At 41.2% G+C, this 23,182-nt stretch overlaps 1 protein-coding gene across 1 annotated transcript in view; it reads right to left on the bottom strand.

Annotated features, from left to right (window-relative positions):
* GLI3 (GLI family zinc finger 3) overlaps positions 1-22,776 on the bottom strand; it is a 207,568-nt gene extending 184,792 nt beyond the window's left edge. Inside the window, exons 1-2 of the mRNA XM_066190814.1 lie at positions 22,570-22,776; positions 7,932-8,094 (exon numbers count right to left, since the gene is read on the bottom strand). Of these exons, the coding sequence (XP_066046911.1) occupies positions 7,932-8,055 (124 nt within the window). The 5' untranslated portion in view covers positions 8,056-8,094; positions 22,570-22,776. The remainder of the gene's footprint in view (positions 1-7,931; positions 8,095-22,569) is intronic.
* Between the last annotated feature and the right edge of the window lie 406 nt (positions 22,777-23,182).

The raw sequence follows: 23,182 nt of genomic DNA, 5'->3' as shown, positions 1-23,182 counted from the left end.
ACCAGCCTTATGAGAAAAAATAGAATCTGCAAATTAAATTGTGACCATTTGCAGCATACATCAAAGGCAAACACTTTTAATGGGAAATAAGATAATAACACAGCACTAAAAATCCATCTCATTTCCTTTTAGTTGGGATGTCAAAAGAATGCATCTCCCTCCCCTTCCACTCTCACTCCAAAATAATGAGATATGGCTTGGAAAGAATTCAGAAAATGTAGTTTTAATATGGCACCTTATTTACATAATCAGACTATAGCTCACTTAGCTCACTTCTCCCACTTATTGGCATATGTATTCAGTTATAACTTCTATTTCTATGTAAGCAGAAGCCAAAGTTTTGATTCCTCTGCAAAAGAAGAAAAAAAAAAGAAAGGGGAGGAAGTAAATAGAAACATACAGACCAGGGAAATAATCAAATGCGACACTGATTCCTGATTATTTCCTTTTAACTGGAGACAGATATGAAATAGAAAACATCTATTTCATATCTGAAGACAGAAAGCACAAATGCCATTTGGAAACTTGGTAAGTAATTTAATTACTTCAACTGCCCTAATTTACACAGTTTAGATAACAAAGCCAAATACTGCACCTGCCAGAAGGGTTGCCTAGCTTTATGTCAATTAGAAGGATTTTTTAAAATTCTTTTTTATTTACTTTAAGAAGATGATTTGCTCAGCATAGCTCCTTCACTTGCAGATTCTCTTTCTGGAGACCCAGGATCCAGGAGTTTTCTGCCTTAATTTTTAAACTGCCCTTCCAATCCATCCAAGCAGCCTGGCATCTGTTTTTTTGTTGACACCCATTGCCAGCAGCTGGGAGAAGATGCAATCACTTGGAGCAGCAGTGCTGCTGCCATACAGCCTCGCCACTTCAGTGGCACAGGCTGGCACAGCAGTGCCGAGTCTTTGGGAGGCCCATTCTCTTTTAGGATATCTTCCCCTGAGACTAGCACTTGATGGAAGTAAGTTAGCCTTTTTAGGAAGGCTAACAATATCACTGAAGTTTCAGCTGCCAACAGCCTACTTTCTTCTAAAAATCAAATCTTGTGGTTGCTTCCTCCTCACTAGTACTGTGGGCTGTAATGGCTGAATTTTTTGAGTTCTGACTGACACTAGACTCCTGCAAAGCACAAGATACAGAGCCTGGTACCATCATCATACTGCAGAGACATAGTTTAAATCCTTTTATTACTATCACTTCTATATAAAAACCCAGGTACAATTTTAATATGGCTGCTTGGGTCTTCTAGGGTTGAGACATTTTTTTGTTTCTTTTTCAGGAAAAAAACTCCCCAGTGTAAAATTTCTTAAATTTAACCTCCACCTTGAACAGGTGGGAAGCTTCTGCTGTTAACTAATGTTTTCTTCTGATTCCACCTCATGTTATCCAGCAGGATGTTAAGTCATTACTTACTGATTACAGTGATTGCAGGGATAAGCCACTCAATCATCTCTTTCTGGAACTTGCAAAGGGATACAGGAGGATTGACATTTAATATCCCTTATGCCATTAACCACTGCAGGGAGGGGAGAGAAGGGGGGAAAAAACGAGGGAAATCTCAGCAGAATTAACGAAGCAATACTGTACTGCACTTGCAGATTACTAGGTTTAGAGTGGGGTAAGAGTAGGGCTGGCTCACTGAGGAACAACACTAGAAAATAGTATCAGGCAGAATGAGTTATTACAGTATTACAGTATCAAGTTATAAGCCATAACTTGATGACTGGAATTTTATTAGTAAGCATAAAGGACCACGGGTGCATTATTCCAAAAGAACAAGTATCTAATCAGCTACTCACATCAGATTACAATACACCAAGACATGCAGTCCCCATTTAATTACAACCTCCAATACTTTCATTTCCAATACTTCCAAGCATCAGGGTAGTCTATTATCCCGTAGGAAAAGTACCTTCTTTTAAGTTTGTCCTGACCACAAATATTAGAACAGAAGAATATAAAAAATCTTACCATCTTACAAGGTCTTTGCCCTTAATTTTCTGGCCTACCAGATGTGGCCAGTCTACACTTAACTTTCATGCTGCTCTATACCACTTGTAGATAGGAATTACTTGAAGTATTTGTCTTGCTGAAAAAGAAATTTGTCAGAAAAACATGTACACTGAAGTTATCATTTCTAGCATCCAGAACTATGGGATGTTGTTTCCCAAAACTATGGGATGTTGTTTCCCCCCGACGTGAAAATGAGAAGGGAAGAGGCGCCCTCCATCCCCTTTGATTTCAGGGGAAGAAGATGGCATCTCCTGATCACTTTGTAGAATCAGGTCTCATTTAATCAATTCAGGGCTCAATTTACACATCACTAAAATAGTACAGGCAATGTTTCTTGAGACCTAACAACCTCTTTTGAACCCTGACCTCTCAACAGGACCCTGAGCACACCAGTCCAAGGAGGGGGCCAAGAATGGGTATTGTGATTAACACCTATTTTACAGTGAGGCTTGAAAGCAAGCAGCAGGACAAGCAACCAACTGAATGTTTAAACAGGAAGCCTGATTCTTGCAGAGTTGCAGACTGTGGAATACTTCTTTCAAACAACCCTAAAAGTACCATGAAGAAGGGGGAAAAAAAGAAGACCTAGATGAAGCTGGCTCTTCTTCTGAAAGAATCAAAGTGGACGTATGAACTTTCTCTCATTTATTCATCTATCAAGCTTGGTTTTAAGTTACATCATCATTAAGATAATAATTTCTGCTTTCTATCACTTTAAAGTATGCTCTCAATAACTATCTGATTCTGATAAAAGTAGTCAAGTCCACAACCTACATATGTTTATAATTAGCTTTTTTTTTAAGTCAGAGTAATAAGTTAATAAGAAATATCAGATTACACTGGAACAAGCTCATGGGTCAAAAACTAGACAAAACATATCAAACTGAAAATAAGTGCTTGGCTGTCAGACACTGAAGCAGTTCCTATACAATAACTGCATTGTTTTAATGCAACATTAAAAACATCAGTTGAGCCAAAATATCCAAAAGAGAAAGTATTCAAGTCATCAACAAAACTCAGAAGCCAAACAGTAAATAAATCAAGTTTGAATACAGCACTGCAATTTCCTAATGTACTCCAAGCAATGCTGTGAAGAGCAGTTTTGCCTTGTACAAGTATCAGTTCAGTCCTTACAGAAATTCCCTCTACTTTTCTGAAATTAAGGCAAAAAATTAATTGATCTATGGTACTGATTAAGTGAAAAAAACAAATGGCATTGAGCTGAGGGCTGTGTTAAATTAGTATGGGTTTTTTTAAACAATGCCTTTAAGGAAGCATCCTAACACTAAATCCAATTCATCTACAAAACAAAACACAGTGTCAAAGCAGCCAGCCTGGTAAAGCATTAGAGCCACTGCCTAATTGTAAGCATGCAAATACCCACATTATTAGGGCAAACAGAACTAGTCCCGTGGCTAAAGCAAGGCGTTTGCTTAATTTCACCAGATTGGAGCCCATGACTTTATTGCAATGCTCGGGAAGGCTGGCAGCTCCTGGTGCTGGGGCAGCACGAGGGCACTGCACCAGTGCAGGCAGCACAGCTGCACAGGCAGGGCATGGCAGCAAGCAGTTTTCTGCTCCAGCACTGCAGCACTCAGCCAGACATACAGACTTGGCGTGCTGCTGGTCTCAGACAGCTCATCTGTCAGGCTGCAAGGCACAAGGACCAAGGAGCAGCATGGAGGAGCAGTCAAGAACAAGCCTTCACACATGCATTCATCACAATGCAGCAAGACAAGTCACTGGGCAGACTCCTGCAACACTTCCAGCATTTGCCCAATGATTTCTTTCTAACTCTGGAATTACCTGAAATTACAGGAGGTACTGTATTATCCACCAGAGGTCTAGAAGGCAAGTTTTATGACCTGCAACACCAGACAATGGGAGCACAGAACTAATGTTAATGAGTTTATCAATGGGTACCACCCATAGGAAAACCATTCTTAGCACAACTTGCTAGAAACCTGTGTGTGCATGCAGCAACCTTCAGAATGACCTAAATACATGCTCTGACATGGTAAGGAACAGGGTGCTTTGTTTCCAGCGAAGTGCCACAAATGTGCATATGAGATAACAAGACCCAACAACACAGCCCCCGTGTTAGCCAGGTGGTCCAGGGCACTGGCCTCCACTCCAGTGTAACATGAGTGGCACAGCCATGACATAAACATCATTTATTTGTTGTTGCTATTACCTTGCTAAAGCAGATCAGCCTGAGGTTATCAAATCCCACCATACACAAAACTAAGCTTACTTTATGCACTAGCACAAACTTTTTTATTCATACAACCTTTTATGAATTAACATCTCCATTAGCAGTTTTCTTTAGCAGTTTTTGTCCCCCTGGATATTAGCCTAGCAGTAAATACAGCAGTCAAACAAAGAATGAAAAGGAACAACCTACAAAGGAATGCACCCTAGTAAACTGTATGCCGTTTGATTGAGACACACAAAATGAAACACAAAAGAAGAAAAAAAACAAAAGCTTGCAAAAATTAATTCAAAACAGCAAGAGTGGTTCCACTGTAAATTAGTGTGCCAAAGGTTTTTCTTATTGTATTTCCTTATTATATTGTAGTTATTACTACAGTAACTATTATAGTAGTATTTGTAGTAGTAGTAGTATATAGAAGTATATATGTAGTTACTACTACTACTACTACTATTACGATTTTTTTTAATTTTTGATCACATGTATGTTAAAAGAAGTTTTAATTTTCTCCGGTACATGTTTTGTCCTGGAGCAAATTTTAATGGCTTAGTTATAAATCCTGAAATTTAGGAGTTTATAACGGAAATAAACGCTGGAAGGTCTATCTAACACATTACAAGCATCTTTGCAATACAAAGTTTGTACGCAGATGAATGCAGCAGAAATTTTTATGGCATTAAGTAATGACAGGAACTCAGCAGAAGTGCCTAACGTGTAAACTGTGGCCCATGCCTGCTCAGTGCTTGAGACTACATTGCAGCTGGTACCTTCCAAAGGGCACCCTTTAGTCTGAGCCTCAGAACTTCTACTGCATTGTTCAGGTTAACATGTGAGTTCCCCTTGCAGTTCACCTTTCCCACTTTCTTTCCCTTGCATGTATATTTTCACCAGACTCTTCAATACACATTCTGCACAACACATGATTTAAAAATTTTCCACACTCAATAGCCATATTAACATAGATTCTGCTCCTGGGTGTGTCACTTACTTTTGGGAGCTGTTGAAATAATGGCGTTTTCTTTGTTTCTTCATGACTGTAGGGTCTGCATAAAAGCTATAACTAGCAGCTTTCCATCTGTTTATGATCCAAGTTCTGACTCTTTCAGAAGACAGCAGAGCTACTGAGAAAATACCAGTTTGTACACCATACCTCAGGCAGGAATCAACAGAACTTTGCCCAGCAAACTCTGTTAATTCGTGAGTTATCCAGAAAGGACAGAAGCGCTGATATTAGAAATAAGGTGACATTGGTATGATAGGCAGATGTTGCTCTGCAATACCATCAGCCTTCTGAGAAGAATAGCAGGGGTCATTCTGTCCTTTTGTTAGTTTTAAGAGTACCTTACCTTGTTTCACAGAGCATTCAAATGCAAATCATAACATTTAACATTACCACAGCCCTTTGCAAAAAAAAGAGGCACTGAATCGACATAAGCTGCATGTTTTGTAGGAGTGGTGTCTTACAGTAACTGATGATGTTCCTGTAGTAATACTCATTCCAGCATTAAAGAACAAAAGATGCAAATGTGATTCAAGCTCCAGCTTTCATGCAAATTGTCCCTGTAACCAAAACTTCTTATCGTGACAATCACATTTTCAAGAAGCAGAAGTTTTAAAACACAGCAAGAGTAAAACTTATACTTAAGTTCCTGAAGTTTTAGTACTAGTATTTGTTTTGGTACATGCTGCACGAAGTCTCTAGACTAAGAGGAAATTTTCTATATCAAAGAAAGAAACAAAATTTTTTATCGATTTGAAGCCCAGCTCTGCACCTCTGGAAAGCCGTTGTGTCTCTGTTATGCATGAAGGTAGATTAGAAACCCAAACCTTGGAGATCCTGGTTACTTCCTTAAATACAAAGACTAACTCACCCACTGAAAACAAAGTTAACTGTCATTGTCCTAAGAAAAGGAAGCCTTGGGCCCCAGGATGTGTACTACATTAGCATCTCCTTCCATTAGTAGGAGATAATTCCAGCGACACAACTATGCAGTAATTCATTAGGCTTCAAGTCTTTCCAGCTCTTGGGAGTTTGATGACCCTGCCATGCAGTAATACTCCCCAAAGGTGAAGCATGTAGTTAAGAACTAATACTACCATTAAAGAAAGAAAATTACTTGACCACAGAGTAGATCAGTGTCAGAATTAGGCAAAAACATATTGAAGGCTTTGATTTTAGCCCTCTAAATCTAAACATTTACCAGTAACATTCAAGCTAGCCCAAACAGTCAGAGATGAATGTTTGAGTACAAACTCCTGACACATCAAAGAATATGCCTATGTGTTTAACTGTGCATCTGTTTGAAAAGTTGGGTGAATGCGGAAAATCCTATTATCGATTAAAAAAAAATACAATGGGGTCATCTTTAGCTAATGTGAACCACTGTAATTCTACTGACAGCAACAGATCTGTGCTGACCTACACCAGCTGAGGATCTAATTTCATATGCCCTAGAAAACTGATGCAACCTTTTCCATAGCAGCTCAAAAGTTTTTATGCTGTCATGGGGATCAATTTCATCCAGTAGGTCAGCAAGTGCTGAGTTTGCTCTGAATCTCTGAATCTCCAGTCACACAGAAGGATACTGGGACATGTGCCATCTAATTTTTACTGACCCATGGAGATTCCCCTCTAGTATGGCTGTAGGATTTATGTATTTTCTCCTGTAGTCTAGTGGGACATAACCTGTTTCTTGGAGAAAGCAGAAACCTTTATACAAAATACCAAAGTGAGAACCTGACCTGGACCACAAGCCTAGATAAGTGAACATTATGAAAGCAGAAAGTGTGAACAGAAAATGTTTTGTCAGAAAACACACCAGGACCACAAAATATACAGAAAGGCATTTTCAGTTTTCAGACATTACTAGACTAATTTGTACAAAAACAGCAATCTGCAACTATCCAAAATCCATAGGTCTAAACTCTGCCCACACCGTTTCAAGCAATTTTGTTTCCTTATGCAACAGGAGCTTTGCTTTAGTAGGAACCAATATGCTCAACCCTCTTACACCAAACAATGAAAAGGCCCAGGGCTGGGACTAGCTCACACTCTTCTGAGAGGCAGGGAATATGTAAAATTGTCAACTGAGATATAATCTCCAGGGAGAATTAGGCAAACTACTCCAGTTTTGCAAATCTACAAGCTGTACGTTCACAACTTTGATATGAATCCACCAGAGGATACACACTTAGCTTGATGTATTTTTCTAGGCATTAAGGAACTTTGGGGAGGTGCGACAGTCCCTTGTAAGAAGGAAGTTTATTTGTAAAAGAAAAGGGGAAAAAAAAAACCCTTTGCCATTAATTTTGACAGACCTACTTCTGTCTCTATAGTAATAACTAATTACCTAACAAGTGTAAGAGACTTCAATGACCAAATGCAAAGCACTTGCAGGCCCTGCCAGGCTAATCAAGACAATTTCCAAAACGCTCAAACCAGGAACTTCCTATAATAAATAACTTAGCACATTTACATCTCAAATTAGAACATCTGGAAAAAAGAGACTGTGCCTGATGCCAAAACAGGCTTCATTGTATCCTACCACTTTCCACCACCGCCACCCCTCCTCCATTCGTTTTCTTTAGCCTTTCTGTAGAACAAACACTGATCCAGGTGCAAATGCTCAATTCGAAAGGAAAGCAGTGAACATAAAATTACTGTAGGTTCGGCTGCTAGTAAATCCCTGCTGTTACTCACCATTGGAAGTTGTGCTGGAGGCAACAGCTTTCTCACTGACATCTGTTCGACTGGAGCATTTCACGATGGAATTCTCCACTTTTTTCTTCTCAGTTGTGGTAGAGCTATGGGACTGCGCCTCCATGATGACTTCTCATTACTTCAGCTCTCCTTGCACTAATACCTGAATGAAACAAGAGAGTCATAAACTCTAAACACTGTTTGAAAGCTTAGCCCAAATCTCACTCGTCTCACCTGAAGAAGACCCTGGAGCACAACTGAATTAGCAGTTCACAGTTCTGTAAGCTCATCAAATCATGTCTGCATGCACGAATTCCTGAGGCATTTAAAGAAATACTAACACCAAAACTAGGCATGCTTGCCTTTGAAAAGAATCAGCATCACAAACCACTATGCTGTTTGATGAGTAGGTCCATTTTTTTAAATTCAGTGGGCTTTTAATGGATCCAAGGGGAAAAAAACCCAGTATTTTTCTCTTATGCCCAGAGAACTTTGGAACAAGGCAAAAAAAAAAAAAAAAAAAAATCAAGACAGACCTTCACATTGACTTTAGAAGTCAAATATTTAAATTTCAACATTGATGGTACTGGAACACACCGCAGCAGGAATTATCCTATCTCTACACCTTGTTACTCATGTAAACATCCCTCACTTTGTTAGTTCAGAAATCTAACTCAAACAAAATTCTATTCATGAAATACCCCAAAAACCACAGGGAAAGACAAATATTATTGCTGGTGGCAGATAATGAGATCACTTTCTTCTGCATGAAAACGCTGGAAATAGAAAGCTCTCTAGAGGTGTGCATATGGTTATTTTGTTTTTCCTGGATGTTCTCAGTGTCATCTCCAGTGATACATTCATTTGATACCCCACCACTAATTTCTCCCCATTCTCAGATATTTTACATTCATGATGGAAACACAAGAAGCCCAAAAACCTCCAAAAGGGTATCGCTGCTTGTGCAGCAGTGCAGGCACACCAGGCCCCAATACTGCAGGGATCTTAGGCCGTGAAGGACACAAACGTTACGCACTACTCTGGAGCTCAACTTGATGCACACCTGTGTCCAAGTAAGCTTTACACAAATCATCAATACTCAGCACACATCATACTTAAAACCAAATACCTTTGTACTTTTGTAGTATGAACATGAATCTATGACACAAGAACCAAAAAAAAAAAAAATTGTCTTCTGCTTTGAGCAATACTGCTTGGTAGTCAAATGGGTCTAAAATGGAAGAAAGTCACACTCTTCTAGGACACCATTTAAATAAAACTTTTAAAGGCTTCAAAATGCCACAAGTATAATGAAGTGTAATTATATTAGCAACCTGTTTTCTGAATTCTGACAGTCAAAAAAAAAAAAAAAAAAAAGGCTACAAAGCCATTTTAACACAAACACAGCAGTCTAGTAAACCTTCCCCTTCCCACCTTCCTAGTAGGAGCTGTTTTTAATAGTACATTGAAACACTCCAAAGCCTCACTGTTATACAGTAGGGATCAAAGTAGAGCCCAATCACTAAATGAATCATTATTTAGCTAGGCAGCATAGCCAAGGAACTGGGCTAGATACCAGAGATCCTCTGCCACTGACCTACTATATGAGCTTTGGCAAGGAATTTTTCTTCCCTTGAGTTTTTTGCTTGCTAAAAACAGGCATAACAAAGCTCTGACTGCCACAGAAGAGGACTTCTAAGGCTAGTCTCAAGATCTATCTGTGAAAGTGCTATAAATATTACTGTGATCTGTATTATTCCCCACCAGAATGCTAAGGGGAATGTAAGGTGTCTTCAGAGAGTAGGAGCGATCTAACAATACTCAACTTGCAACAGCCCTGATTTTTACCCAGCAATGCACAAGTCTCCTTGAGAAGAAATCTCACATGAGCTTTCTAAACAGCACCTTTCCAAATTTCTCATAAGCCTTCTCCCCTCCTTCCCTTTGCACACCTCATGCAAGGGCATCCCCAATTTAGTCAGTTAGCCCAAATATCTTGCTTTTCAGTCTCTTTCATTAGTAGAGAGGGGGGAGGCTGGCACTGCTGCCAAGCTGTTCACCCCACAATGAGAGGAAATGTGTTCCTCTATACAGCCCTGGCCACATAAACACCAAAACGTGCCTCTCCCCAGCCTCCAATCACTACATGAGTGAGTCCCTCAATGTACCCTCCAATGCTCTCACTAACCACGGTTGAGTTATTTAACATTTTCTCAAATTAGTGATTTTCTATGCATCTCTGAAGGAACTAAAAAAGCTATATACATCTTCAGTTGTGGTTATTTTTCTTCCATTGCCTTCTGAGAGCCAAGACTGCTATTGAGGCAGCATCTCCATTTACATCAAACAGTATGACTTTGAAAACTTGGAAGACGAAGCTGCAGAACTCGTCCCCATTTCTGTTTGGTCCTTAGTTTACAAGCATGCTGATTCTGACTTCAAGTCATGAAAGGAAGCAATCATACTCCCTATTCAACTAGAAAGGAAGAAGCCATATACTCTGCCTCCACAAGGCCAGTGGAGTGGCATAAAACATTTAGGAAGAGGTTGTGAAAATTATGACAGGTATCTAAAGGGGTTCCACAGCCTCCTGCCATACAGATGTCTGTGCAGGCATGTGCAAGAAGCCTTCACTTATCTCCACCTCCTTCCCCTCTCCATCATAACAGGACCTCCATTACAAACTGATCCTACCACTTTTCAGAAAAGGAAGGTAATGCAGGTACTTTATAGAGTTATGATGGCCTTAATCTCATAAAAAGCATCTTTGGGTCATCTGAAATTCAAAAGCAACATGTGGCTGGTCAGACTGATATCATCCATTCTCTTGGTTCTTTATTTCTTTCCCACACATCCTGCCAAGGACATCTTTCTGGTGCTTTGGGGTCTTCTTCTTTGCTGGAAGAAAGAATAGCAGACATAATTCCATATTCTTCATCACTCTCTATCACTTCTCTGTTTTATGCTACCTGGTGTGGACCACAGTACAGAACATAGGCCTAAAGCACCACTTAAATTTTTGGACAGAAAATTGCAGAACTGGCCAAGACCTAATATAAACATCTGCTCTTGGTACCTGTTCTGGCTCATGTCTACTTAGTCTGCATTCTGAAGGGTGCTTTTATTCATGTCAGCATGAAAGAGGGAACACCACTAAAGTAAACTTTCTTACTCAGCTCTGCACACTGCACCACAAGCCAATGGCCCCAGTACTGCAGGCCTTTCCTCCTGTGCCTCCCTTCCTCTGCTCCCAACCCACACACACGTGACGTGGACACCTGCAAGAATTCCTGCAGATCCAGCATATCCCCAGTGATGTATCAATGGTGGCACATATAGTTGGGAAGGTAAGGAAGGCCAGAAGAGATGGCAGGACTATTAATCAGAGTGATGTGGTTTGCTATGTTTTGCCAAGCATGCCCCTCAGGGAAGCAGTCATCAGGAGATCAATATGGTACCAAAAAATCTTTTTTTTTCCTGAAGACTACCTTAAGACTAAGCTGAAAACACAAGCCGGACACATGTCTTCTAGAATCATTCTCCTTAAATTTGGCTAATTTTTATTTTCTCTCAGAAACTGTACTGAAATAGGGGAGCTGCAGTTCCCCCCCCCCCCCCCCCAAAAAAAAAACAAAAACCTTAAGTCCAAGGTTATGTAAAGATTTCTTTCCACTTGCTGTTAACCCAAATCAAAAAGCATTCTAAAAATGAGCCAGCCTGATATTAAAATCCACATTAAAATACAAAATGGCTTGTATGATAGTGTATGCGTCTCTCTCCAGCAGGTCATTCAGTGACTTTCCTGTTCCCACATCCAGGCCTGAGACAATCTATATCTATACCCAGCAAGGAGTCCCACTTCCAAAAAACCTGAAAGCTGGTTTCATCGGCTATCCATGTGCATATGAATGGCAAGAAAATGTTATAACAGTATATGGGCAAAAGCCTGAACTTCCAGAGGTAAATAGAGGGATAAACATTCCTTTCTGAAAGCAAACATTCATGGCCTTTTCCCATTCAACCATGCTTGAACCTTTTGTAATATCCCTGAAGCCCAAAACCAATGCACAATTAATTCCAGATCCCCATTTTAAACCTAATCTTTCTGAAAACAGTAACCTGCCTGCAGGTGTGTTTCTTCTTTTTAAAATATACACGTAAACCTTCCCCAATTGCGTATTATATTGGAGGAATTTTAGGAACAAGTCACTGGAATGAGGAGTTAAATGAGGAAAACTCTCTTTTTTAAGAGTGTCAACAAATCACAGTAGGCTGGAAATTTACTTCGAACAAAAAAAATTCTTTCAAGTAACTTAACATTATGTAATTTCCAGTCCTTATGTATGCTGGTTATAAAACTATGCCTTCCAGTAGTAAAAATGATCATGTTAATATACTAGGGAGGAAAAAACCCACATCTTTTTGTTCATTTACACACAGTCCAAACTAACCAAAACCAGGGGAGCAGCCCTGCACTTGGAAGAACAAGAAACTTGATCCTTTCTGAACATACATTTTAATTTTCCAAGGAATCTTCACTCTGCATCACTTCTCCTCTCTGAACTACTTTTTAAATCATTTTATTTATATTGCATATATTAGTTTTAAAGACCAGACCATGCAAATACTTATTGCTAGGAATAGATTCACTGACTACAAGACTGCTTGCTTTGGTCAAACTGCTGAAATGTGAGTGCTTAAAATTCTCAATTTGCATTTTAAGACTGGTTTGTTTCATGTGAACTTAAACCTTCTGCCTTTCTTTGGTTTATTTTTATTTTTTGAGAGGTATCTTTTAACATGCTGAATTTAAAAAAATAAAAAAAGAAACAAGTAAAACCTTTCCCTGTTTTACTTGATGCTGCTGTAGTTGTATGCAATTCATTAACAAGTGGTTTGCATCCGCTGAGAAGAGCTGTCTGAAATAGCAGTGTCACAGCATTCATCATCATTACATCAGCAGTAGGGAAGTTCATACTGATTGCTATCAGCAACCAGAGTGCCCCAATCAGCGTGTACGCAAACATAGCATGTTTAATTTTTCAGAAATGACTCTGGGTAGTTAGGGTGTTCATGGGTACTACTTTGATCCACACTACTGGAAGCAATCTTTGGGGATACAATACATCTTGAACAGCACAACTGTACAAAAGTGAAAAACACAAGGGGAGGCATGAAGAACAATCAGGAAATTACAGTCTCTCTCAACCATAAAGGACCCTTTATCCATTTTATCAACATGGGTTACACTGTTCCTTGGGATTATTTAAGGATAAAAAAATGCATCTTGCTCAGCTACATTCAAATGCAAAATTTATATGAGACAATCTTAAGCTATTATACGGGAGCTATTTCACACTGATTTATACAGGCTTGATTCAGGTACATTTAACTCCCAAGACCCACCTAGATTTCAGCACTGCTTTCTATCAAACCTTCTGGCAAAGCTGCACTGACAAAACTACCCCTCCCAGAACCTGATGAAAAATGTTCAAGCCCTCAGACATTTTTAGAAGTATCTCCCAAATATAACATTAACCCCTTGGTATATCTCACCATTTTTGTAATAGCTATAGGAATTAACCTGTATGTTTTTAGAATAGTTTTATCCTTTCCCAATTGTTTGTAAGCTAAACCAGTATTCTGCAACCCTCATTAACTACTCCAGGGTAAACTTTATTTGGGTTCCTTCCTCCTGAGGCAACTACTCACAGTAAGACTGAGACCAATTTAAAGAGCACAGAGAGTCTTGAATCCACTTTATAGAAAACCACAACAAACAGTAAGTTGGGGGGGGGGGAAGTATCTTATATTTCACTATACAAATCTCCATTTCAATTACATGCACGATCTACAAATGCACTAGTTGCTGTCTGCATATGTCTAAGCCTGTCTGAGAAAGAAAGAGAAAGAGAGAATGAGAGGAGAAAGAAAGGGAGAGAGAAAGAAAGAGAGAAAGAAAGAAAGAGAGAAAGAGAGAAAGAGAGAAAGAGAGAGAGAGAGAGAGAAAGAAAGAAAGAAAGAAAGAAAGAAAGAAAGAAAGAAAGAAAGAAAGAAAGAAAGAAAGAAAGAAAGAAAGAAAGAAAGAAAACAAAAAAGCTTAACAGAATCAGATAGGTGGATTCGTAGCTTGAAATTGAAAAATACCCCAAGAGACACAACATGTATTAATACAATCTTTCCAAATTCATTACTATCTGCTGTCTTTTGCTTGTTACTTTCCTTTGATTTATTTCACCCCATAAAGAATGAAAAACAACTAGACCTAAAGCCAGGTTAATGACGATCTGATCTGGTCCTGATAGGTTAAATAGCTTGTGGCAACAGTAATGGAGGATCACAAACACAAAGGCAATCAGCTAGGCAAACCAGTAATATTAACATCCTCACGATTAAGATCCTAAGTGAGAAAATATTCTATGGCGTACACTGAACTACTGATTGATTGTAATAGTTGCTTGACTCCAGGGAAATTATATATTTGCTTACATATTTCTGCTACAGATAAACTCAGCTACCTAAAAGTTCTGAAAATATTTTAAACATACACATACAATCGTATCAGTAAGTGGCACTTTCGACTGAGGAAGCACCTCAGTTGCTTTAAATACACACCAACCACACAGTCTTACAGCAGATTATATCTACTTTTGTTTTTCGATTTAGAGCCTGATAAGTATAATCCAAATTAAATGTTTTTACTACTTCTTCAACAGATTAAACTCTCTATCTAATTCAAACAGATTTCTGCCAGGAAAGAGATGATTCATATTCATACTCAGCAAACAAAACTTAATGGATAACAACACTGAAGGATTCAGGTCGAACTGTCCATCTCTAACTAGTCTATCCCTCACAGAAGCTGCTGTTTGGGAACATGCAACACAAAGCTGAGGGAGACAGAGCCCAGACTTAGTGGTTTTACAATTCAGATATGATATATCCTCTGGGGCAAAATTTTATAATCAGCTCACTGTCTCAGAGTCTTTACAATAAGGAACTGAACTTTAAAATTAAGAAAAACAAACAATCAACCAACCTCACAATGAAAACAAAACAAATCAGGTCATTAACTCTGCATGTAAGCATTTGTTATTTTAATCAGATGGTCTTGGGTTTCCTTATTCCTGACTCTCTTACAAACTGTCAAAATACAATGGAAAGAATAAAGTTTATTTCTTAAAAAATAGAAAGTGCTACATATCTTTCAAGTCTCTAAATACTTTACTATATTTGGGGAGAGGGGGTGTGTCTAAAACTAGTAATGCACTTACCCTGGAGAAATCAGAACTCCTTCCAATTAAATTGCCTAATATTGCTCAGAAATTCAGAATAAGCTGTTACTGCTTGTTTTGCAATCCTACTTGTTCTTGTGCTCCAAATTCTGCAGCAGGAAAAACTCTTAAGAATTATGTCAAAGTAAGATTAGCTGTAAAAGAATTAGCACAGGGGGTAGGAAAAAAAATCTCGTGTGGACTGTACTGTTTGCAGCAATAGGTTACAATGGGGCGACACTTTAAACTTCCCTACCAAGTCTACACACTGTTTTTGTGCCTGTCTTTCTTCAGGAATTCAGCAGCACTAAATCCAAAACAAACTTAAGTTACAGTGCAGTGACTTCCTTTGGCAACACATTTGTTTTATGAAACCTGGGTTTTAGTTCATTCATACGCTCAAAATCTGAAAGGCCAGGAATATTCTGAGAACATCCAGTGGGACAACAGCAAGACTTGCTGTGTGGAAAACATACTTCATTACTTCCTCTGCTGATACTGCTCCTAGGATATTTATGGTGACAATACAGGCAGTTTTCTTTGCCTTCTTTTCTTTGCCTTCTTAGCTTGATAAAGCAAATTACAAACATCTGTAATGGGTGTGCTTTGCACTACTTACTTAGTCAAGTAAGTCACTACAACTTAGACAGAAAAATGCAGAAATACTCTAATTTCAAGCACTGGAACTCAACGTTCCAGTGAAATGACCACTTTCTTCACACTTTATCTCATCAATCCCAACAGACGAAAGATTCCTTAGAAACAAAACTAGATCTATATATCAATGTCAATCTATACAGGAACTGAGCTCAAGGAAGAATGTATTTAATGTACATCCATTGCAAAGATGTGCCTTCTGTTCCCAACTTATGATATGCAAATGAAAGAAGAAAAGACTGTATTCCATATTTTACAATTAGCATTTTAAAACAAGATCAAAGGAATCAAGTAGAATGTTTTTGAAAGTGCCATGTTTTGATCATGGTCCCATTCCTGGAAGAGTGTTTATCACCTCAGCATACTCTCAGGTTAAGGGATGCCTTCATCCAGAATTTCACATTCTAACCCAACACAGATGTTTTAACAAGGAGAAGAGCTAGGAAATCTCCACATACACAGGAAGAACAAGTGTGAAAGGTACTTTATAAAACTTTATCTTGAGCTTTTACAATTTAGTTTAGGTTTTACACCTGTCTCATAATAGCAGGAAAACTGTATCACGATTCCTTCATGTTTTTGTAACTTGACAAAACACAATGGCACAAATCTGAACAGCCGTGTCACAAATGCACAATCTGCTCCACAATCCACTATCTTTGTTAAAATAGTGTATTCACAGAATTACACACCTGAATTATTTTCCTAGAACAAACATCCATAATGAAGAGGCAAGTAAAACCCCACCAAACTACAACCTGATATTTAAGGATCAGTAGTGCTAGGATTTCATTTTAATATACACGGTTCAGAACAGCGTACTGAACTGACACTAACTTGATCTGTGTATCTGACTCTTCAGTTTCAGGTATTCGTACATCTTATCTAATGAAGGCTTCATTCTCTGGGCAGCTGGATGATGTATTCTTTACACTCAGTTGATTTTCTCGACATTAACAGATTTGTGTGCAAAGAAAACAGAGTCTCATACAAAGCAGCAAACCCTTCTGGGGGAGGTTCAGCTCTGAATCACCAAAAGGTCTGCTGGCTACTTTACCCTGAACTAAGTATCAGATACCAAAAAAATACAGCAACGTATTGAGCATCAATAAAAATAAAGAACGAATAAACTTTTAAAAAGGCCTAATCGTCTTGTTAATCAGTGTAAAAAATAACTTGATGTTTGAGTGGCAACTTCAGCTAAGAAAATTATTCAATCAGATCTCTTTGTAGTGGATTCCGATATTATCAGTTCTGACACCCAGCAACTATTTAGAGACAAACACATTCTATCCCAATTACTTTGTCCCTTGTTGTAATCTAAATAACCTTCCAGGGGTTTTCAACATCAGTGTATTGTCTTGTTTCTTATTTTGTTCTTAGAGAGAAACCAACTCTTCAGGTCGGCAGACAGTTTAATATATTTTCAAGGTAAGGCAGGTACAATTTACATGCAGAGTAACAAAACCACAGTATGATGCCAGCACAATCTTTAAGAAAGTTCTCCCCTAAATGTCTGCAGAAAGCAGCCTTTAAAGAAAGCAGGGATTAGAAGTGAGCTGGAAGGTAGGGAGGGGACTTACCTCAAAACCAGCCAAGCAGAAATCAGAGCAGTAATTCTACCAGTCGGCACAGCACATTTTTAGAGCTATAATGGTGCGAAGAAGTGCTGGGCAGCACTGCCTGAAGGCAGCACTAATACACTGCAGACTAATGACTGGGCCATGTGGACAATGAATTTGGGGATAACAGAAACCGTGCAGTACCTTGACAAATGGGCTTTCAAAATTTCATTCATTGAATAACCTTTAAGCACAAAATTGGCTCAAGTTCTCTCGGGAATAAAATGACACATGTTGTTGGACAATAAGCATTTTCCTTTTTAATTAAACTATTACATTGAATACATAAACATGATTACAGTGAATAAAATATAAGAGTTAACTATTTAGCACCTAGAAAAAAAACAGACTCTACATGTGAGGGGCAATGCCATACATTCAGAAGGGTCAACAAACTCCAAGGTTAACCACCTGATTGACTGAAATTCATTCTTGGCAGAATGTATTTTCCCTTCTTTGAGATGTAAAGGAGAACAAGAACTTCAAAGGTATGTTTAATGAGCTGCTACAAACACAATTGGTTAAAAGAGGCTCAGAAATTATGTACTAAAAGCTGCATTGTACTTAGAATTACAACTGAAAAAGTCTCGTTTTAAAGAGCCCAGTCAAAGTCAAGCCCCATAAAACAAATCAAGCCTCATACAAACTTTGTCACCTTGTGTACTGAAAAACACATTAAAACAACAGAATCCCTCTTTAAAGGAGCTCCTTTTTTTCAGTGCAACTCGACTTCTAATTTGAAAATAGTAATTTTGGCTCTTTTTACAGACAGAATGAAATACCTAAAGTGTCCCTAAATTAACAAGTACCACTTGCCATAGACAGCATTGCCCTTAGCAGCTCCTAAAAACTTCAGAAAGCGATCTTGAAACAGGAAGCTTAGTGAGCTCATAAAACTGTTGTTTGAGCCAGGAACACATAGCATATTTAATCTGCAAACTGTGAGAGTCTACAATGATTTCAGCAAGATCTGAGGCATGCCCTCAAGGTTTGCTGGGATCTGGGATTAGGGAGTTGATAAGAACCCTCTACTGCCCATGGACATGTTTTTCTTCCGCAGTTAAACACAAATGCATAGAGACGTTTGACTGCTGCTTGGCGTTACTGCTCAAGTTATATAAAAGCTTTGCAGCTCCTTTTGCTGTCAATATATCAAAGTTTAAAAAAAATCATCAAAGTGTGAAATTTCATTTAAAGTCTGCCAGTCTACAGCTCTATTTCACAGACCTATCAAATAAAAGTAAAGATGAAAAATGCACTGAAAGAACTTGAAAAGTTTGCAGCAGCACCCATGCCCTATTTTTGTTTATTCTATCTCATTTTATTTGATTTTTAAAGTATAACAAATCAATTCTCTTATAAAAATGACAGAGTCTAAAGGAAAGATGTCTATAAAACCTGTGGTTAAAAGACAACTTGAAATCATTATTACAGCTGAACCTTTTGTTGAATAAAAAGCTTCCTCTGCAGCCATTTTAGCATTTTAATTGCCTAACTGCAAGTTGGCAGAAAATATCTTGAATCTTCCAAAACAACGAGAATTACTACAGAATATGAGTGCCAGAAAAGCTAAAGCTTTCTTCAAAGTATTCTTTAGCTAGGGATTTACAACAATTGCATAGAGAAGAAAAGCCTGACTTTTAAGGTAATCTACTATAGTCTAAAAGCATTAACATTCCATTACTAAGGTTTTCCTGAGGATTTCATGACTCGTTGATTCACTTTTCCTCAAGTCTGCTTTTTCTTTGTATATTTCTGTCTCCCTATAGTTGAACACATGCAACACTGATCATTAAAATGCCTCCTTCCATACCTCCAAATAAACCCTGCTGTAATAGCCCTCAAATTCCTTATTTATCAGGTAAAGACGACTAACTTTTCACTAACACTCTGCAACATAAAAATGTGCCATTCTTTCCTCTAATATGTAGAATAAAATTCAAATACACTACAGGAGTGCAGGTAATTGAATAGCTTTCCCCAAAACGAGGCAGGAAGTGTAACTGAAACTTTCATGGGTCCATACCAGTGCATACATTTATCTTGTTAAAAATTCAAGTAATCTGCAAGATGAACAAATTATGATGTCTCCAAACCTGAGTTTTTTGGTTTTTCCAACACTATTCAGAAAAAAACCCCACACATTTATAACCATTCATACTTTTAATTTCTTAGCTACCAACTGTTTTTGTGTTTGAAAATGAACAATCTTTCACAACTGATGATTACATCTAACAGTAGAACACTTCCTTGGCCACTGCACATCTTCACAAGCCAAAAATGTTACTCCACTTACGCAGGAAAATGCAGGTGATGGCTTTGTTTTGCAGTACTTCTACAGGAAAGCTTTGGAAAACAGTATGCCCTGCTGAAAACCATATGCGATTATCAGAATGCAAGAGTGCATTCATTTGGGTACCTTAAGCCATAGTTTTGCTTCCACTGCTGCTTAAAAGAATACACATACATAGAGAGAGTTCTTTTCTTACTCATTCTTCCAACTTATTGAAAATCACATAATCCTGCTTTTAAAGAAATAATCCCGTCCTTAAAATAGCCTTTTCTCATAGTTACTACTATTTATGCTTTAGAAGTGGGCTATACACAAAACTGGAAGTATTTACATACTAGCTAGTTATACCCAAACCTTCATTATATAAACAAACTCTCAAGAGGCTGCCTTCAGTTTACACTGCTAAACTCATTCACCATTACTTTTAATACATATTTCTACGACTGAAATACAGTGGTGTGAACATGGCAATTTTTACATTTTAAGGTTACTTTACTTTTAAAACACTGCATTCGTCTTCCTTCAAAATAATCATGACATATATAATTAAGAAACTGTCAGATCATTATTAATTTTTAATAAAGGACCTAAATGAAATAATTATAGGAATCAATCAGTGAGGCACCTTTCCAAATCACAATGCAATTGCACAAATATTCAAACTACTTAAGGCCAGTTCTGGCACATTTCTATGCATAATCTCGTTGAACACCACACAAAAAACAATTCTGGAACACAGAGAAACATAGTGATATCTCACTATTCCAGTGACTTTAATGATTTCAGAACAGATACCTACAGCACAGAGAGACAGAGAGGCAGCCGTGCCCTCCTAAAAATGTTTGTTGGTTTAATCAGCCACATTTCTCAAGGCCTCTGGAAAATTTCGCTTCCAAGTTTTTCTGTAGCACGCACAAAAAAGAAACGAAGTCTGCACGCTGAAGCTTAAAAGATCATGTTTATTGAGCCTGGAAATAAAGCGGGAAGTAGCAGGGGTGTGATGAAGAGGAGCATTTTACAGTGGGCTGCTACTTAATGCTCCTTCAGTGAAGTAGCCTCTAAAACGTGATACTGTGCATCAAACGGACAGCTATCCGTACCTCTTGACTAAAAGGCTCTTTGAGATCTGTACAGTCCATCATTTCAAACTGAAGTGGCAGCTGGAAAATGTGGAACAGCTGGCAAGGAGCTGGGAGAAAATGTTTTACATAAATATATCTACATACAAACTGGCAAAAGGCCACGGACACCGTATCAGCAAGACCGGAAAAAAACTACGCACCGGAGGGTTAAAAACAAAACTGGGGAGTGAGATGGGGAGCGGGGGGCGTGTGTTTCCTTTTACCTTTTCTCTTCACGTGGTGCGCGGGTTGGGGAGCGGGCGCTCGCGGCCGCGAGCCGGCGGGCCCGTCCGAAGGCGCGGGAATTGTGCCAACACCCCACCGACTTCACGGGACAGTCGGAACCGCGGCGGACACGCACCGCTCCCACCCTCCAAAGTTGGGCGGTGCACGGCCAGGCCACGGCGGCTCCGAAGAGCTCCCGTGGGGCAGCCGCCCTGCTCGTCCCGCCCGGCCTCGGCCGGGCCAGTCCCGCCGCCCCGCTCCTCCGCCTGACTCCGTGCCAGCGGCGGCGCAGAGCGGGCCGAGCGCCGCTCTGCTCAGGGAGGCGCCGGCACCCCCGCGCCGCCCTCCCGACGGGGACCCGTCCGTCCCCTTCGTCGCAGGGAGCAGCCGGCAGGGAACGACGGCCCCCCGGCCGCCTCTCCACTCCGCCAGATATGACAGCGGATTCTCCCCCGCTCCTCTTGCCTTTCCCTCTCCGAAGTTTGTGCCGGCCTGCCGCCGCACGGGCGTGAAAACTCCCGGGAATCGCTCAGGGAGTAGGGGCGAGGAGAAAGAAAGGGATGGAAATAAAACAGCAGCTGTCGACCGCACATCGGCAGCTCTGCCGCGGGACGTGCCCGGCCCGGCCCGGCCCGGCCCGGAACGGGGACTGCCCCCGCCTCGCCCCGCACTCCGCGCCCTCGGCTCCCGCGCTCCGTGACAGCCATTTTGGGGGTTAGACACCTCGGTCCCCCCTGCCCCCCGCCTCCAAGTTAGGGAAGCGGGAAGGAGGCAGGGAGCGGGGCCGGAGCGGTGGGAGACGACAAGAAAGTGCCCCGGAGTAGAGCCGGGGGAACAAAGAACTTCTCGCCCAAGTGGGTACGTACCTGCCGCCGCTGCCGCCGAGCCCCCGCGCTGCCCATGGGCGAGGGCCAAGGCCGCCGGCTCGTCCCCGCGCCGCTTAGCCGCCGCCGCGGCTAGCGGGGCCGGCCCCCGCCGCGGCCGGCGGGCATCCCGCGGGGCAGGGGGACGGGACGGGACACAGGCGGGACGGGGGCGGCAGAGGAGGGCCGACGGGTGTTGGTGGTGGTTGTTTTATCCCTGCCCGCCTCCCGCGGGGAGCAGCCCGCGCCTCTGCCTCTGCGTGGGGGTGTGTGTGCGCGGGTCCGACATCAGTTTCAGTGATCTTGTAATCTGATCCCTTCTGACTCACTCGCACTGACTGACATTTCTGATTTGGTTCAACAAAAAGAGCGGGGGGGAGGAGAAAAAGAAGACAGGGAGCAAAAGAAAAAAAGTATCCCCAAATCCACCGCCTCATACTGAACAGTTTTGGTAGGGAAGGGGGGACCCCTCCGTCCCGTCCCATGCCGGCCGTCCCCTCCAGTCCCGCCGCCGCCCCGCATTGTTTTGGCTCGGCGCAGCCACCGAAGGAGGGGAACAAACACATCGCGCCGAGGTACTCACGTGCAGGAAAAGTTGTTCCTCTCGCTTTTCTCCGTGTCGCGCGCTCCTCTCCGCCGCCTCCTTCAAGTTTTACAGATGTTGCAGGGCTGCTCGTCGTCGCCGCCCCCTCCTCCCAGCGCTGCCCTCTGGATCAGAGCAGGGGAAAGGCTCTTTAGGGATAACTCCCGATTCAAACACCCTCCGCTAAACTTTCCCCCTTCCCTCCCCTTCCTCTGAGCGGCGGAGAGGGCTCCGCTCTCCTTCCCCCCCTTCCCTCCGCGCGTTCGAGACGCGGCTGGCTGCTGCCCGGGGCGCGGGTGTCCCGGGCCCGGCGGGGAGCGGGGCCGCTTGCCTGGGGGAGCGGCTGAGGGCTGCGCCCCGGGGTGCGGGTCGGGCCGCGGCCTGCCGGGCTGCGACGCGCGCTCTCGGCATGACACCCCCGCTCCCCCCTTCCTCCTCCTCCTCCCCCACCATCCCCCCGGCCCTGCCCGGCCCGCCCCGGCGGCGGTCCAAGGGCGGTGACACCCCGCCCACAGCCAAGAGGCAGCGCGGGGCGACGGCGGGCCCCCCCGGAGCGGCCCCTCTGCCTTGAGTCGCGCTTCCTCCCTCTCCCTGCTGTCCCGCTCCATCCTTC

Source organism: Chamaea fasciata, unplaced genomic scaffold (assembly GCF_029207755.1).
Source record: "Chamaea fasciata isolate MVZ Bird 193981 ecotype frontalis unplaced genomic scaffold, bChaFas1.0.hap1 SCAF_1, whole genome shotgun sequence".
In the NCBI taxonomy this organism is placed as follows: domain Eukaryota; kingdom Metazoa; phylum Chordata; class Aves; order Passeriformes; family Sylviidae; genus Chamaea; species Chamaea fasciata.
The sequence above is the reverse complement of the archived record's forward strand: the minus strand, read 5'-3'. Positions and strand labels throughout refer to the sequence as shown.